Genomic DNA, 17,470 nt, shown 5'->3' on the forward strand with positions numbered 1-17,470 from the left:
ATATATATAAAAATAAAAAAATAAAGACCAGGATAGTTTAGAAGACTATAGAGAAGGATCCTAGTTTATCTATCTGGGAGTGTAGTAGGAAAACAGTTTAGCATCTCTATAATCAGCTCACAAAGATGATGTTGTCATGCTTTTGAGTTTGTACTGAACAGGGGCTGAAAATAATTGCTTTAGAGTTTCTACTTGTCAGTTTAATTTCATCTGTATTAAACCACCCACAGTGATGGAATTCCCTCGGTTGGAAGCTAGAGAGCAGTTAGAAAACATAAAATGAAATATTAGTATGAGCTACTGGAATAGCAGAGCATATAGGGAGAAACCACATCTTCAGCGTAGTGTGCTGGATGCTTGTTGCTGCAGGAATGAATTTCATGTGATCTTAGTTCTAAGTGCAGGATGATGTTGGAAAGCACCCCCACAAATGGGTGGTTAATAGGAAGTTTGATACCTCGGGTGATGAGACTCCAAGATAGTCTGTTCTCCAGTCAAATCCAGTGCGGTGGTTTGTGAGTGCTGGGGCAGGAGGGCAGAGATGAGGGCTTGGGAGAAACCTTCAACAAGGTTTTAGCAGCCTGGAAAAGCCACCAAGGGTGGAGGGGGGTGTTGATGGTGTAGTAGAGGACAATCCTTTGTCTTCAGCAGGGTGATTTGATAGAGAAGCCATGCACTTTGCTGAAAGAGCTATCCTTTTGCAAGTGAAGCAGAGACCCCAAAATGCATGCCAGGTAATGTTCTCTGGATTATTTTTTTTTCAATAGTTTGACTCCCAACTTCGTTGTCTTTACTGTATTGCTAACTTCCCTTCTGTTTGGTTTTTTGTTTGTTCGTTTGTTTCTTGCTTTTATGTTTATTTTAACCTTTTATTCTTTCTCTTCCTAAACTGTTCCATAACATCCTTGGTACTGGCTAAAAACACAGGGATGTCCTTTCCTAGACATTGTCGCTCCAGTAGATGGAATGATTTATCAGACCAACCAGTCAGTTTGCAAAGCAATTTCTGTGAAATCCTCTTGGGAGCACATGTGTGTGCAGATACGTGTTTACTATGAATGTCTGCAAATGCACACATTGAGGAGGAAAAGTCCTGCTCCTAATCTGTAGTAATGCCGATGGAAGCTTGATATTTCACAGGTGAAACAACGTGCTGTTCTCAAGTCAACCCGTCCTGTGGCTGCACTGCTGATGGATTAGGCTGTATTAATTAAGACATCATTACACAAGGGCACGAGAGGGATCTCCTTCTTGGAAGATATCTAGTATTGTGCTAATGCTCTTCAAACTTAGGTCATGTGTGTATCTGGCTCTGTGAGGGCGTGTGTCGGCTGCGGATTTTAATGTGGTACCTTCTTGTAGAGTCTTTATTCGTGAAACTAATAGTTGTGTACACTTCATGAAAAGAAGAGTTGAAGTATACAGCTCTAGTTGCTGCTGCTTTTGCTAAGTACAAACAGATTGCTTGGTCATCGTAATCGCATCCGCTAGCTACAGATTGAAGAATTTTTACCACCAGGTTCAAAAATCATTTCTTCTGTTTAATTGGCTCGGAAGTCTATTTGGGAATAAGTTCTGTTTTCTTTTAAGAGTACAGCACAAGTTCTGTGGAACAGCCAGCTGACAGCCAGGAGCCTGAGAGATGTCATGATTCACATCTCTATTCGACTTCATTCTCCAACACCAGGCAGAGGGGGAGAGTTAAGGAAAATAAAAAACTTCCCAAAATGAAGCGTATTTGAGCTGCAGCCCTGACATGGAGAGATGCTGCTGCATGTGTCCATCTGATCCCCAGACAAGTGTTTTGCCTTCTGAGATAACTGAATGCATCAGGGGGGGTAAAGCTGAAAGCAAACGTGAATTGCTTCAGCTGAAGAAGTAGATCCAAGAAGAGACCACAGCCTGGCTTTGGAAGCTGTAGGAAGCAGTCACCTTTGATGCTGGCCATGGATCTGGGTGGTTTGCCCTGCAAAAGTCACAACTTTGCAACTCTCCTTGTGACTTTGGAGAGCAGTATGCTTCTAAACGCTTGGATCTCACAGATCTAATCGTACAGTGATGCAAAGGGCTTTGGTCAGGCCACTGCCACACACACTGATTCTTCTGGTGTTAGATTGCAGCTGTATTTTAAAAGAAAACACAAGCAAAGTGCCTTTTCTTTCCTACTCTCCTAACTAGTCTGTCTGTCCATCAGAGCTTCTTTTGTCTAGCTTTAATTGCAAGTGATGGCAAACGACACATGTTTCTAGGCTGTATACATATTTTTTTGCTGTCTGTTCAAAGAGCTGCCTGCTGTAGTGTATCCTCATCGGTTGGCAAACACTCCAAACTGCCTTCTGTTCCAGGTAGTCCATACTTCAGTAAGCTTTTGGGAGGAAATAAAAAAAAAAAAAAAAAAAAAAAAAAAAATGTAGGTAGGTACGTTTGAATGTGAAACAGAGATCAGAGGTTCTTTAGTAATTATTAAGTAATGTTGTTTCTCTCTTGAGTGAGATCTTGTGGCTGGTAGAGTCATGGCAAGTCTGTAGCTTTGGCTTGTGTGTTACCTCTGCTGCGTAGAGGACGTACTGGAGCTTTGCTCTCTTTTCCCTGCAGCATCCTCACAGACTAGAAGCAGAAAACTACATTTGGTAGCTTCCCTGATATAAATAACTGTTGCATTTGCTACTGGGTGTCCTTGTCCAGTTTGCAATAATGTGAAATTTTCGTTCTTAAGGTAGTTTGCAGCTCCCTGGTAGCAGGTTTCAGTTCCTGAGCAGCGACAGGGCTCTAAAGGGATTTGGAGAGCTCCAGGGAGCCCGGGTGAAAGGGGTGAACAAATGGCAACAGCTCAGTGGTACGGGCTGATAGATAGCAGTTCTTTTCTCCTCAACTGTGAAGAGAAATCCAGAGGAAATGTATTCCTGGGAGTCATCACTAGCGGATTATATTGCCATCCTTCTGGCTTCCAGTCTCTGGATTTGTAGTGTGTCAAATTGTTATCCTGAAATTATTTCTGCTGTCCTGTGTGTTCTGGGCTCTGGCCTTGAATCCTATACAGCCTTTTACTGAAAAACCCCTTTAGGTTTAGACTGGTTTAGATGACCCCAGCAGCACTTCAGCTTCCTTCAGTCATTTGGCTTCCACCTCCTGCACGTTCTTTGGACTGCCTTAGCCTTTGCTGCCTCTCCTAAAAGCACCTGTGTGCTGAGAGCAGGAGGGGTTTGCCGGGCCCCTCAGCTGTAGCAGGATGGCATCTCACCCCTGAGGAGGCCACCCCAGGCACAGAGCGCTGTACGCAAGTCGTGTTATCGAGCCCGTGCTGTTCTGCTCCTCTCCGAGGCAGGTTCAGTTACACCAAAGTCAGTCCACGGGATGTCCATGTCTGGGGACTTCTAGGCAGAGGGTTCAGAGGGATGGTGATTTTTCTGATCACCCCACTTCACTGTGTCCACTCCTTAACCTCTGGGCTAAGTACCGGTCTTACATTGCTCCTCTAGCTAACGGGTCTTTGATTCGTTGCCATTGCTTGGTGTATCTGGCCCTGCCAGTGACTTTTATGTCTTGGTGTTTTTAGAGTGTGATTGAGAGGGCTCTTGTTTGTGGTTTACACTGGGGTTATAATCAATGGGGATTTAATCTATGACAGCATTAACCCTAGTGCCCGCAGCAGGGCTGAGTCTCCTGGAACAACTGGAGAGTGTATGTGAGCTCTTGCCCAAGCGAGCGGCAGCGTTTCTATTCACTAACAGTACTGGAGAGGGGCCCGGTGTGCGTTGCCCTTGAGTTGGCCGGAGATCTGCCTCCATGGTAGAGGGAATTCCTGAGCCTGGCCCCTGGCTGCGGGATGCTGAGGAATGTGTGTTGGGTGACGGGGCATGGACGTGGAAGGGCAGGCTGTAGGATTCAGGCGGTGCCCTTTCAAGTGGCTGAATACCAACTGTTCGGTGCTCCTGGCCAAGACCCAGGCGTGCCAGCAGTGCTCAGAGTGCTAATTGTCTCTTCCTCCTGATGGATGCCAAGCCAAATGGAGCATTGCTGGATCTCCAGTCACAAAGGACTCACATCAACCCCTCCAGAATTTCCTTTTGTTGTCTGGATAAGGACAGAAGCAGGAAAGCTGGGGCTTCTGGTTTTGTCTGAGCTGATCTATTGTTTGGATGATTTGATGAAATTAAAAAAGGGATCCTTGCTGGTAGGAGCAAGCTTTTGATCTGGGTAGATGAATAGCCTATTAGTTTCACCTGGTAAATTCTCTGAAGCAGTAAAAGCTTGATGTTATTTTGAAATGAAACTGTTGCACATCTCCCTGTAAGCCTGTGTCCATCTATTCCCTTCAAGACTTAAGACTGGAGTCCTGAAAAGGACTGAGTCAGCAGCTAGCAGGAGAATGCCTTGAAGCCCTAAATTACATGTTAATGCAGTGATGAAGAATCATCTTATGGCCTGAAGTACAGCATGGGGAGCCAGGAGACCTGGAGTGTTTTCCTGGCTTTTCCACTGACTTTAGTCAATAGGCTTTTAATGTTCTGTCTTGGATTCTTTTGAATGGAGAGACCAAAATATATACTTTTAGGATTACGTCACTAATAAATCTGGAGGCTATTAAAGAGAGGGTGTGAGGGGAGGAATGAGCCCTACAATAAAGGGAGTAGCCAGCACAAAACCAAACACTCTGCAAATCTAAGCCTAGATTTGTTCTAAGGAAGTTCAGCATGCGCGGCTTGCTTTGAGACTGGGGGAAAAAAATGTGTCTAAATCTTGGTAAGAGCAGCAGAGGAGCGGGTTTACTTAAATATTTTCCTTATTAAATTTTGTTATTGTTCCTTCTAATGATGCCTCCATAAATGTCTGTGTGCAGTTGACTCCTATGTGACGCTGTCCATGTTTGCTTCTTTAAATGCTCTTAAGGGAGCCAGTTGCTGCATCATGTGCTCTCACTGAGGAGCACTGATAGTTTTCTTTGATCTGGTGCAGTAAAACTAATGTCTTGTAGCTGAGGAGAGAGATTTCAGGAGGAGCCAGGAAAGGATAAATCCAGGACTCGTGTTCCTGTTGTGCTGGAGTGGAAGAAGCGTTGTAAAATTTTCTGTGCTGCTTTATTGATTCTGTGGTCAATCCTCTAGACCAGTCCTGCTTTACTGCTTGTCTCCCAGCAAAAGCTGACCTGCATGGTGTGGATGGACACTTCTGCCAGGAGATGCCTGAGCCTCTCGGGTGCTAGAACTCCCTGTTGTCCCTCCTGACCAACCTCAATAGGTGACGGAAAGCTGAGAGACCCTTTCAGTGCTGGGTGGCTTCCCCGGAGGCTGCTGAGCACGCTGAGCTCCTGAAGTTTCCCTATTGTACCTGGGCTGTTGTTTCTTGTGGAAATACTAAAATATGCCTGTGTTCAAATTCCGCTACTTTTCCTGACGTCGTGACTTAGTCTGAATAGTTTCTCTTAAGCAGCTCAATAAATAAGACCTCTGGGTATGGAAGGTTTTATTTCTGGGGCGATGCAAACACTGTGAAAGCTTTGTCTCTTAATGTTTGAATGTGTAACTATTTTGAAGCGGATGGTAATATGACCTGAAGGAAAAACGGGCTGTGGTTGCTAGTACACACTGCAGTGTTGTCTCCTGAAGCGTGCAGGATCGCTGCCGTTCTGATCTGACGGAGAATTCCTCCGGGATTCACTTCTGCAGGTGGAATAGGACTAGAAGGGAGATTTCTGAATGCTTTTCCAGGACCTACCCTGGGCCCTCGAGGAGCCCCTCCTGATCCTTGCAGGATCCTGACAAAGATGAGCTACGACATCGTATGACCTGAGCACAAAACATGTGTGCCCCAAGTCATTTTCCTTAGAGAAAGTTTGGGACTGTGTTCACACAGGCTTGTTAAAATTCCTTTTTGCTAGCCATGCTTCCCTCTGTGGAGCAGGGGGCTCTCAGGCAACAGGACCCTCCCTCGCCAGGTTTTCTTCAGTTCTATGGTAAACGGTGGGTTTTCTTTCTCTTGCCTGACTCCAAAGTCTCTAAGCTTTTGGGGAACAAAAGCAAACCTGCCTACAGTTGCCTTCTGGAGTCTTGGGGCTCCTGGGGTGTCTGACTCAGCAAGGCTTTGCCAAGACTGAAAGTACCACCTACTCTATTTACTATAAATCACTATCTCCCCAACTAATCTTGGTATCAATTAAAGTAACCTGGAAGTCTGTGACCCTCCTCCCCAGCTGCTCGTGGACCGTGAGGTCTCCCGGTGCTGTGACTTTTTGAAAGGCTCTGGCATCTTGCAGTGGTCTGTCTGCTTTATTAATTAACGCTTCAGGGAGCACCTCTCTCAGCTGGTAACTATTACATCCTGCCTCTGAATGGTTTCCCCAAATTGTTGTGTCTTTTGGCTGAAGTTCTTCAGTAAAACGACTCGAGAGCTTTGGTTTGAATAGAAAGCGCGGGTCTGGAAACTGGTGTTGCACAGCTTTTAGCTATTCCTTGGCCTCTGATCATGAAAGACCCCTATTAACCTGAGCGCAGAGCTGGCCGCTGGTCATTGTTTGCCTTGGCACAAGAGGGATGAGTAAAACATGCTGACCTGCTGGCTGCACACTGTTTCTTGATCCTTTTCTCCTGTAAAAAAATCTTTAGTTGACTATTGAGCTTTCTGGAGTATCGTAAAACCCATAACCTAGAGGGGAATTTGGCATATTCTTGTTAATTATGCTGACGTGCCTTCTAATCTCTTGAGAGCCAGAGGTCTTTCAGGACTTGACTGTAGGGCTGCTCACCACACAACGTCTGCCTTGGCCTTCTCAAATATCCCTCGTGCAGCCTGCTACACAGCAAGGCCGTCCAGACGCTTCAGAAGGTCCCAGCAATGTATAAACAGAGCACTGTGTCCTTGTGTGGGGAACAGCCATGGGAAAGCTCCCACGACTGCTTTAAAAACCCAACAGCTTGAAGCTAAGTCAGGGCCCTGCCACCCCTCATCTTAGCTTTTGGAGAGAGATCGTTCGGGTCCAACTTAATTTTTGATTAACATTTGCTGAAGCTTTTAAATTCCAGTTTATGCAGTAGCAAGAAGCAACGGCCGCATAAAACGAAGCGGGTCAAAACAGATGTTTAAAGAAGATTAAAACTGAAACCCAGATTTTTTCTGAAGACCACAAGGCTTGAAGTTAGTTCTGCTAAGCTTGAAGTTACACACCCCCCCTTAGTATTTTTACTTATAACTAACATATGTTATCCTTCTCTGCTGTGATCTGGCTAAGGGGGTTGCTTGAAGATTTTTATACTGTTCATGACAATTGCTCTGCCCATGTGTTTATCCTCTGGGCTAAAAACCATCTTGTATCCATGAAAAACATTGTATGTAAGAGGTTTCTTTTAAAATCAGTGCTAGTAGGTATTAAAGTCAGACATGTCCAACTAGTACTAATGCGCCTTGACTCGGGAGCCTTTTATTTTTACAGAACACATGTATCCCGCTCTCTCCACTGCATTTGCTTGGGGAAATCCCCTTCGTTTGCTGCGGGAGGGGAGCAGCCTTGTGAAAGCAGTTGCCCTTCCCTCCTATTTTCCCCTCCAACTCTCTCTGACATGGGGCAGGACTTCTCTCAGCCTCACCTCCTGAACTGCAAAAAAATCGAAAAATACTTTCTTTCCGTAGCAGTATTTCTCTGAATGCCTGATGAAAATTTACAAATCTCAGTCTTGTGCAAGCAAGGCGAAAGCACATGGCTCCTTCAAATCAAATGTTTATTTCCCATGATTTTTTGGCCGTATATTCCTCCCGCTCCTGGATTTAGTTAGACCCGTTGTAAAGTCTCCCCTTGCTTTTCCCATTTTCACCCCTGATAGCCAGTGCTTTTAACTCACGTGCTTCCTGTTGTCTGTTCCTTAGGCAAATGCCTTTCACCCCCAGCTCCCAAAGCACTTCAGTAGGAAGCTCATGATCACCAGCCCTGTTTAACACAAGGGGAAACTGAGGCACAGCCCTGGAAGTGACCTGCCTGAGGTCATGCAGCAGGTCAGTGTCAGAGCTGAGGTTTGAGCTGATGTCTCTTGGATTTCAGGCTAACTGCCTGGATTCCTGATCCAGCTCCTCATTAAGCAGCTTGAAAGGCTGAGTCTTCCTATGAGTATGTGATCTTTTGGTCATTTTGTAGGGATAGCAAAAGACCTTGCAGAAATACTGGAGGATTTTAGCTTCTAGACATCTGGTTTTGGAGCCAAGCCTTTCCTCTTCTCCCTCCCTTTTGGTGGTTGCCAGGAAATAATGGAGCTTTAAAGGGCTGGGGAGCTTTTTCCCCACTGTGCTCTGGCATTGCTTCATTTGGAAACTATTGAATCCTCAGCCCCCACGTGTGCTGCTTGACCACTCCATGTGCTGGGTGCCTGAATGATGGCTGGGGAGTACGTGAGTGGGAAGTGGGCAGAAGAGGACCAGGATTTCAACTCTACACAGTGTCTGGATGAAATTCCTCTAATGAGTCAAAAAGCTGCTGGTTCATACCTTAAATGACGAGCTTATTTAAGGACATAGCACTTGTGTGACAAAAGTAAGTCTCTATCCAGACGTAGCAACCAAAAACTGGCAACCGTTAGCCACTACTCCATCGGACAGGTAGGGTTAGCCACTTCTGCAGAGTGTCTGTGTACAGTAACATGTGTTGGTTCTCTGCAGATGAAACAGGACGTGCAGTGACAAAAATAAGTCTATCACTGTATTGGGAAAACAGACTTCGGTATAAATACCTCACTTCTGACCATATTATAATACATTTCATTACCCTTCTGGTTTTCCACTGTTTAAGTGATGGGTTTGGCTGCTTTATTGAAGGAGGTATGGGAGAAAAATGGTCCAGTTCAGTCCTGGTAGGATTTGAACCAAGGTTTGCCATTTGCTGGAGCCACTGCTGGATTTGTAGAGAAATAGGGAAACCAATTGCTAGCACTTACGACCTGTAGAATTTTGCCTGGAAAAAGGTATTTTCCAGCTGAAACTGTTTGGCAAGTTGACCTAAACTTACAAATGGTTTTAATGTGGGTGGGTTGTTTTTTTTATTTTGCTTGTTCACCCCACAAGAAATAATTTACTTGACTTTGGTTTTTACAGGTGGCGTGGGACAGTCTCTTCCATAGCTGTACTCTCTGCTGAAGCAAGAGATAGAAAGTCTGTGTCATTACTAAGCCTTACTCAAATTTTTCTCTTTTTTCAGGACGGCCACACAGTACCTACCTGCACTGACTGGCAGCTGCTAGCAGAGGACTTGGCTCTGAGAACTGTGAGCACTGAAAATGGAAAGATTCCTGGGTTTTACCCATAACCACTGTTTGATCATGCTGTTCTTCATCTCCCTGAGCCCGCTGGGCTTTGCCCAGTACGAACACTGGCCCTACCTCCCCAGTTACCCTGAGCCACCCCCACAAGTGTACCAGCCCCCCCAGAGACCAGCAAATGTTCCCAAGATCCAGCTGAGGCTTGCAGGGCAGAAGAGAAAACACAACGAAGGCAGAGTGGAGGTGTTTTACAGCGGCGAGTGGGGCACGGTGTGCGACGATGACTTCTCCATCCACGCTGCGCACGTGGTCTGCAGGGAGCTGGGCTACGTGGAGGCAGTGTCCTGGCTACCGAGCTCCAAGTATGGAAAAGGAGAAGGTAAGGTCACTCCAGAGCAGTGGTGTTGTACTGGCTGTCTCTCCAACCCCCAGTAATTCTTGACTTGTCACTCAAATTTAAGATGTAGTGATAATTCCTGCAACTGTAACTGAAATAGCTTCCTGGGAAAGCAGTGCCTCTTTAAATCAGATTAAGTAGCTTCAATAATAGGTGATTGCTTGTTTTGACTGAAGCAAGTTAAGGAATGGTGAGATTAAGAGCTGAAGGACCAGATCGTGGTGTGTGAACTTGGCAGGGGATGCTTGGGAGCAGCCAGCGGTGGCTAAGGGCAGAAGACTCTTCAGCAGCTAGTCAAAAGGGAAGCTGTGCCCACAAGTCTAATGTAGAGACGATCCATTTGCCTCTTCACACTTCCATTGCCTTGCAGTGAGTCAAACAGGGCCTTTAAACACTCCTTCCCCCTACTCGTTTTTTCCTCTCAAGTGTTTAGGCTCTGAACAGACCGCCTGTGCGATGCTATGTAAATGTTTCTTTTCCCCGTTAGCTTCTCTAGGAGCACGTGCATCATATTCTGTGGTGCAGACCAGCCTATAAAACCCCAAAAGAGTGTGCACACTTCGTGCCCTATTTTTTTTTATAGTATATTTATTATAATAATATTTATAATAATCCTCTTGGACACTCTTGGGCTGTTCCTGGTGGGGAAAAGCTATTTGTCCTCACCCCAAACTGTACATCCTTTCATGCTCTTTGAAATTGTACCTGATGGATGTGTGGCTAATTGCAGATCACACCTTATTGCACCCCATTCCCAAATATGTGCTGAACAAAGACTTGGAAAGGTCCATGTGAGTTATAGCCATGAATTCTTAAAATCACAGTGCTTGAGAGAGAATAGCTTTGTAACAGAATATAGCTCAACAGATTTGATTGTCGCCTTTTAATAGGCTGTTAGTTAAATGTTGACCTAAGAAGAATTTTTTTCTGCAAGCACTGAAGCCCGGCACACTGTTGATGTAACCCACAGGCAGATTGTTTCCACTGCAGCAGGGACAGACGTGCTGTGTGTCTGGTGCTCAGCACCACTCGCTAGTGCTCACACCTATAAACTTGCCCATGAAAGAGCACGCAGGCCTTAACGGTGACTTGACTGAAATGCAAAACCTCGAACATTGTCCCAAGCTGTGGATGTTGGCTCTTGGGGTAGAGCAGGAGATTTCCAAGCAATAAGAGGCCGTGACATTTGAAAACAAACCAGAAACTGCTTGCTGTGTGATTTAACAAGAGTGCTCTCTGCCCGCTGGGTCAATCCTGACGCGGAGAGCATCGCACCTTCCTAAAAGCCACAGAGCCAGGCTTTGTGGGAGCTCTTTCTGCTCTCCTGTCTGGGGAGCGTGGCGAGGGCTGGCAGATCCATCGCCTGGTGATTAACCTCTTGGGGCTGCTGGAACAAAGCTGGGCCAGCCAAGGGAAACAGCCACAGAATCTCCTCCTGGCTCCGAGGGTTGGGCAGTTCCTTCTGTCCAAAGGACGTGTTACTCTTCAGACGAGCAAAGCGTTGGGTACCCTAAAGTATGGGAATTGCTTGTTGGCCCGTGCTCCCTGCAACTTAGGGGGCAGATTGCAGGGGAGCAGGATGTGCCCAGCACATTTCCGAAAGGAGAACGAGCCCTTTGACAAGATGAATCTCAGAGATGCTGTTGGGTCTTTTGCTCTCAGCTGCCTTTGGAAAAACCTGACCTAAATTTTGGAGGTGACACCTATTGATTTTTTTGTCTGCTCATCTTAGAAGGAAGTTCTGTGGGACCTAATTTTAAAAAAAATCATATATATATATATGCATGTACGTGTTCATGCTCATGTATACACGCACACACACTTTTTGCTGGAGGGAAAATGCTAATTACAGTCTGGAAACTGGATCTGGCAATTTGTTTTCAAAGAGCACCCAAATAACAAGAGGTTGCAATCAGTAGTGGTTTGTTAAAGCTTTTGCAAAAAAATCTGCTTTAAAAAGTTAGGGCATTTAATCAAAACTCTGAGCTGTCTCCTACAAGAGATTTAATGAGGACTTGATAAATGAGAAGTGATGTAAAGAGAAGCCTTAAGTACAGAACGGATGATTTGGTAGGGATGATTAGAGGGTGGGGTCTAATCAGGCAAATCGAGGGGACCCGGTGACACTGTGTGCTCTGAAGTGGCTGTCATCAGAGGAGGTCAGTCCTCACTCTGGGCAGAGATCTGCTGCGGGCTGGTGGTAGCTGCTTGTTACCACTCAGATAAGGGAGGGGGAAGGCTGTGGGGCAGAGCACTTTCCAATTAGTAACTATTTGAGGAGGATCGTTGATGTTCCTTAACTTATTTTAGCAGTAATCTCTTCCCCTGACACAGTAAGAGCACAGCAGCCCTACTTGCTTTCAGTACAATCCAGGTTTACCCTCTTTGTGAGTCTCAGATCTATTTTCTTTTCCCTTCAGGGAAAATTTGGATGGACAATGTCCACTGTAATGGCAAGGAGACCACCCTGGCAGCATGCACGTCCAATGGCTGGGGAGTAACTGACTGCAAACACACCGAAGACGTGGGAGTGGTCTGCAGTGAAAAGAGAATCCCTGGCTTCAAGTTTGACAACTCACTGCTTAACCAAATAGAGGTAAACATCCTTAAAACTGCAAGCTGCTGATCAGGAGCCTCTGCGGACAGGGACGTCTGCTGCTGCACGTGATAGTTATCCCAGCTGCACACAGTTAAAGCAAACCCTAGACAGTGTTCCTGGATGCTGGCTAAAGATGCAGCTTTCAGATTTCAATTTCAGCTGTTCAGAGCATTTATATGTATAATAAGAATTTTGAAAGATTTTTTTTTTATAGCGTAAGCAGAATATATTTTGCACAATTGATGTTCCACAATCAATTTTCAGAATTGAAAACTGGTTTATTATGTTTCTAATAATTTAGACAGGGCGTGTGCTGTACTCACAGATGTTACATCCGGGTGACTTTGTTGGTTCATGGTACTAAATTACTGAGTTTTCTTTCCCCTTCGTTACTGAGAGCAACTTGGAGGTCTCTGGTATAACAGGGGGGTCAGCAGGTAGGGTTGGATTTGAGGTGAATCGGGTTTACAACAGTGGCTTGAAATGGGTGGATTTATAAGTAAAGACATATTTTCTCATGGTTTGGCTAAGCAATAATGAAGTAACCATGATAACTGTATGGAAACATCTGTGGGAATGGGGGATTAGTACTGGAAGTGATGAAAGGAGCTGAAGAGAGGAAAATGTGGGCTGGTCCCTGGGGGAAGGGTTCTGGGCTGTGACTGGGTTAGACTGCTAGGCTGAGGTTGAGACTCCTGGGGGAATGGCAGAAGCAAAATGCTTGAATCACCTTCCAGTGGAGTTGTTAGATTTCTGCAGAATAAAGAGCTGAGGAATGCTGGGCTGGAAAGAAGGTGGGCTGAGCTCTTCAGAGAGAAGAAACGTATTTTTTTCCTTCAGCTTTTCAGGTTGGAAAGTATTTGTGGTGACTCAGCTAACATCTCCCTTGTTTCAGACGCTCTGGTGTTTCAGTATGTGAGTTCAGTGGTTGCCCTTGGTCAGAATTTATCGAAAGAGCCTATCCATTAACCACAGTCAGATCTTATTTTAAGCAGCCAGGGAATCCAGGATGTATTCTATATCACTCTGGTTTCCACGACTGAATCTTGCCTTTGTTCAGGATCTGAAACAATGGATGCAGTCGTCTTTATCACTTTAAAACAAAATTATTCTAGCACTTACTTCACAGCCACTGATTTAGAAAGCATCTCCCAGTATTTTCTTCTACCAGATTTTTCCATTGGAGGTTAATGCAGCGCAGTGTGCTTGACAAGGGAGGATAATGTGCTCAGTCAAAGCTTTCACTGCCCTGCTGAGGCTTTAGGAAGAGCACTGTCTGGGTGAGCAGGCAGCATTCAGCCCTTCCCTGGAAGGCTCCTGTGTAAGGGTGCAGATACAGGATGCAAGAGCTGAAATTCTCTTGGTTGCCTTGACCTTGCCTCGCTTGGCTAAGGAGGGAAGGGAGCCTCCCCAGAAGGATCCCAAGCTGCCTCTGTCAATGGCACAGTTGTTGTTTGGGGAATGAGGCGAGATCATGGAACATCAGTGATGGCTTTGGCAGAGGCTGCTTCCCCAAAGCCACAGTGAATCCTCAGAACAGAGGCCTGGGAGAAAAGATGCTTTAGTCTAGACGGAGGTCACTTCATTCTAAGATGCTCCAGATATTAATCATAAAAGCTTTGGAGGGCTCTGCTTTTCCATTAGCTAAGCACTGGAATTTGACTAATGAGTTGAACACATTGGGTAATTGAGGGCTAGCTGGTGCTGTGTGGGGGCTTAAGCTGCACGTACAATAAGTAAAATGAATCATGAGATTGAAATGGGCCGTGCAGCAGAAGCCTGACTCAGGAGAAATAGGTGTAAGAGAAGTCACATTCCCCACATCCTGGCAGCTCGTGGGAGCTACGTACGGACGAAGGCATCCACTGATGTGACAAGTAACAGCACTGACAGCAGTTGCTGAGGGGTGCTGGTGAGTAAAGACACGGAACCGGCGGGGGGAAAAAGGTAAAATAGAAGAATAGCTTTATTTTATATACCTGCACTAAACTGAGAGCTGCCAGCCTGGCTGTCCCTGTGGCTTAGTCCTGGTGGTAGAAAATAACGTCACATTCTCTAGGCAGTGGCTGCTCTCACCCCCAGCTCGACGTGTCCGTGTTTGTCTGGGGGTGCTTCTCCCTCTCCTATCGCTGCCTGAATTTTGTGAAAAACTTACTATTGCTTCTGCTCTTCAAAGCCAAGCTGATTTTTCTTCTATCCCTATAAGATCACTGGCAGCAGAAAGGATTCTTTTTCTGCTGGTTTCACTGCAGCAGGATTAAGGCTAAAGGTGATGTGCTATAAATTTTTAAGATGCCATTGTGGAATTACTTTTCAGTCACAGCTAGCTGTCAAATGTTTAAGCTCTTTCCCCATCTCAGCTTTCCTCCTCCTCTTAATCTTTGCTTTATCTCATTAGCAGCTGGCGTTGACATAGTTTGAGTCAAAGATGATGAGCAGGGTTACTCATAGGGTCATAAACTCCAAAACAGGGAGGTCAAAAGGCTTGTGTGAATGCAAGTTGAAAGTCTTTGCCCTCTCTAACATGCCTGGGAATTCTGCCTATCATACCTCACATTCACCAGAGGAAACATCATCGTTTTGTAAGCTGCTGGGTTCTTTAGTCTGTAGCCCACAGCTTGCCCAAGTGTTGTTTTCTCTCTGGAATGAGATCAGGGGTTGAGAGGCCTGGAATTTTCTACTGAGCAGCAATGCTGTGGTCAGGTCTCTCCACCAGTCCCCTGGCTTCAGCTATTGCGCTAATGGAGGTAAACCAGTACAAATTTCCCACTGAAATTTCCAATGGAAGATATTTCCGTTTGCCCTTAAGCTGCTTTTAAAACCAGGCTTTACTCAAAATAGGCCTGGTTTAAGATGATGCACAGAGCTCATGTATTCAATTGCACCTTCCAGTGTTGCTTCCCCGCATGAGTTAGTAACAACCGTAATGATTCCCAAATGGATCCGACTCTTTCTTTGCAAACTGATGTTTTTACAGCCAGCAGATGAGCGGGAGCCAGCGCTGCCTTCAATCAGCTGTGGTGGGGTAGGAGCAGCCGTTTTGTTCTGCTTTCCTGTTGCCGGCAGTCAGGGGAAAGATGTGCTTTGTGCAGCCTGGTTAACCCGTCCCCAAACCTGTGCCATCTCACTCGGATTTCCCTTGCCTGGAATAAGGAGCTCTGTGTGTTTGTGCTGCCAGGGACAGATGGATCATCTTAAATCTATTATTTAGAAAGTGTTTTCAAGACCCTTTTAGTGCCAAGTTCTCTGGGGTTGCCACGTGCTGCTAAGATTTGATGTGGAAAGTTCGTAGGTATAAGACAACATCTGACTTCATTTTGACAGGGCTCCAGCTCAGAGGGGCTGTGCAAACTGACATTTGCCCAAATCTGGCCTTGCTTCCTCAAATCTGACAGGGAAAAAGTTCACACTCCTTTTAAAAGCAACGTGATAGCCCTCGAGCAGAGTTTATTTATATTGGACAACGTCCATACCTCCATTTCCCAGTTTGGAAAAGCTGCAGATAAGTAGTATAGGATGAAATTTTCCACCACCATAAACCACTTGGCTTATATATATTTATGCTCAGACAGATCTTTTCCTATCGTGGCTCATATTTTGAGGGTTATGTCATATCTCTTCCTGTCCCTGAGCCTTCCCATTCCCTGCCTGTTGGGAAGGGGCAGTGCCTGACCCTTGCTTCTGTGAGACGAGTTGCCGGTCACAGGCCGCAGTGAAATGTTTCAGGCTAGGGTGAGTGATGGAGGAGCTGTGATAAGAAGATGGGAGACGGGCAGGAAGAGGTTAACTTGTAACAGGACCAGGGTTGGGGCAGGTCTGAAATCCATCAGTCTCTTGCTAAAGGGCAGAGAAGCTCCCATCATTTTTACTTGCTATTTTCCGCAGCCACTGCAGCTTTTAGCCTTGGGACTTGTTCAAAGGTTTATTTCTTGGAGGGTGATGAATGTGCAGAGCAGAACAGCCCTTTCATGGGCTGCTGCCTGGTCAGAATTAGCCTCATACCCCTTTAGCTCAGTGGCTGCCTAAACACTGGACGTTGCCCACCTTTCTACAGTGAGAGCAGCATTTGTTCGATGCTGACGCAAGTGTAATGACATCAAGCGCATTTTTCAGAGGGGCTTTTCTCCCTCCTCTTTAAATCATGTAGGCTGAGTATGCCTGGATGGAGAGAGCAGGGCTTGTGGTTTGACTTTGTTATTGCCTGTTTGTCTCCAGGAGCGTTAGGAGGAGAAAAGCAGGTACGTAGCCTGCTGGTATCACAGCCCCTCCCTTCCTACAGACCCCAGCTCTGTGCGAGGAAGCTGCACGCCCTGAAAGGGTTAAAAGAAAACAGTAGCTGTGCTTGGAAGTGCTGCAAGTATATGGCTGAGCATGACTTAACCGACTAATTGAGTTAATTGCCCACAGCCCTGTGAATGGTGGGGGGCTCCAAGTTGGTGCTGAACCCGCTTGCTGTGATCCTCCACCCAGGCATCTGCATGTCCAGTATGACAGGGCCTAAGCTGTTGTTAAAACAACACCATTGTTTAACTCGGAGCTTGATTTTGCTTGCATTTCTTCTTTTTTAGCCGCAGCCTGGAGGAAAAGCTCTGTTTTGCGTACTCTAACTCACATTAGTGGCTTGATGGACAACTTTGGTCTGACCATGATGGCAGAGCACGTTACCCACTTTAGTTGTGATGGTAACTCTTGTAGGCATTACAGTGTGGCAGGCACGTTGTGAGTGGTATCTTGGGAGCTTAGAGGGAAAGAAAAGTTTAATCGTGTTGGGTTTAAGTGGTTAAAGCATATCTGAGAACACAGAAACCGCTTGCTGACTGATGGAGTTTGGGAGGGACGGACAGTAAGTGTTTTAAATATATACACTGAACTGCAGCAATTCAAGCTTGGTAAAACATAACAAGTGGAATCTGCTGCTTTAGCCAAAGATCTCCGAGCACATGGGGCCTTGTGCTGTCTCTTTGCCCCGGGTAAGCACTGTGTCTGTTCTGCAGGTGGGCCCAGGGGGAGCCCACAAGCCAGGTTCTAGGAGCTTGGACTTACCTGAAAGCACAGCTGAGTGGAGGAAAGGAGCTGGGAGCAGAATCTGCATCTAGGCTGTCCCAAACTGCACGCCTCCGTGCACTGCCGTGCGATGGTGAAAGGTATAAAGAGCAGGATAAAATCAGTGCAGAAGGTGTAGTACAACTGTCAGTCGTTTCTTGTCTTGCAGTTCACAAGTGTCTGAAAATGGTTTGG

The 17,470-nt window shown here is 45.9% G+C and overlaps 1 protein-coding gene across 1 annotated transcript in view; it reads left to right on the top strand.

The window, feature by feature from the left end:
• The window catches only part of LOXL2 (lysyl oxidase like 2), a 50,044-nt gene that overhangs the window by 1,104 nt on the left and 31,470 nt on the right, over positions 1-17,470 (top strand). Inside the window, exons 2-3 of the mRNA XM_026863106.1 lie at positions 9,176-9,615; positions 12,054-12,229. Coding sequence (XP_026718907.1) covers positions 9,255-9,615; positions 12,054-12,229 — 537 coding nt within the window. The 5' untranslated portion in view covers positions 9,176-9,254. The remainder of the gene's footprint in view (positions 1-9,175; positions 9,616-12,053; positions 12,230-17,470) is intronic.

The sequence above is a fragment of the Athene cunicularia genome (genome assembly GCF_003259725.1).
Source record: "Athene cunicularia isolate RWA chromosome 22 unlocalized genomic scaffold, athCun1 chr22_part1, whole genome shotgun sequence".
Classification (NCBI taxonomy): domain Eukaryota; kingdom Metazoa; phylum Chordata; class Aves; order Strigiformes; family Strigidae; genus Athene; species Athene cunicularia.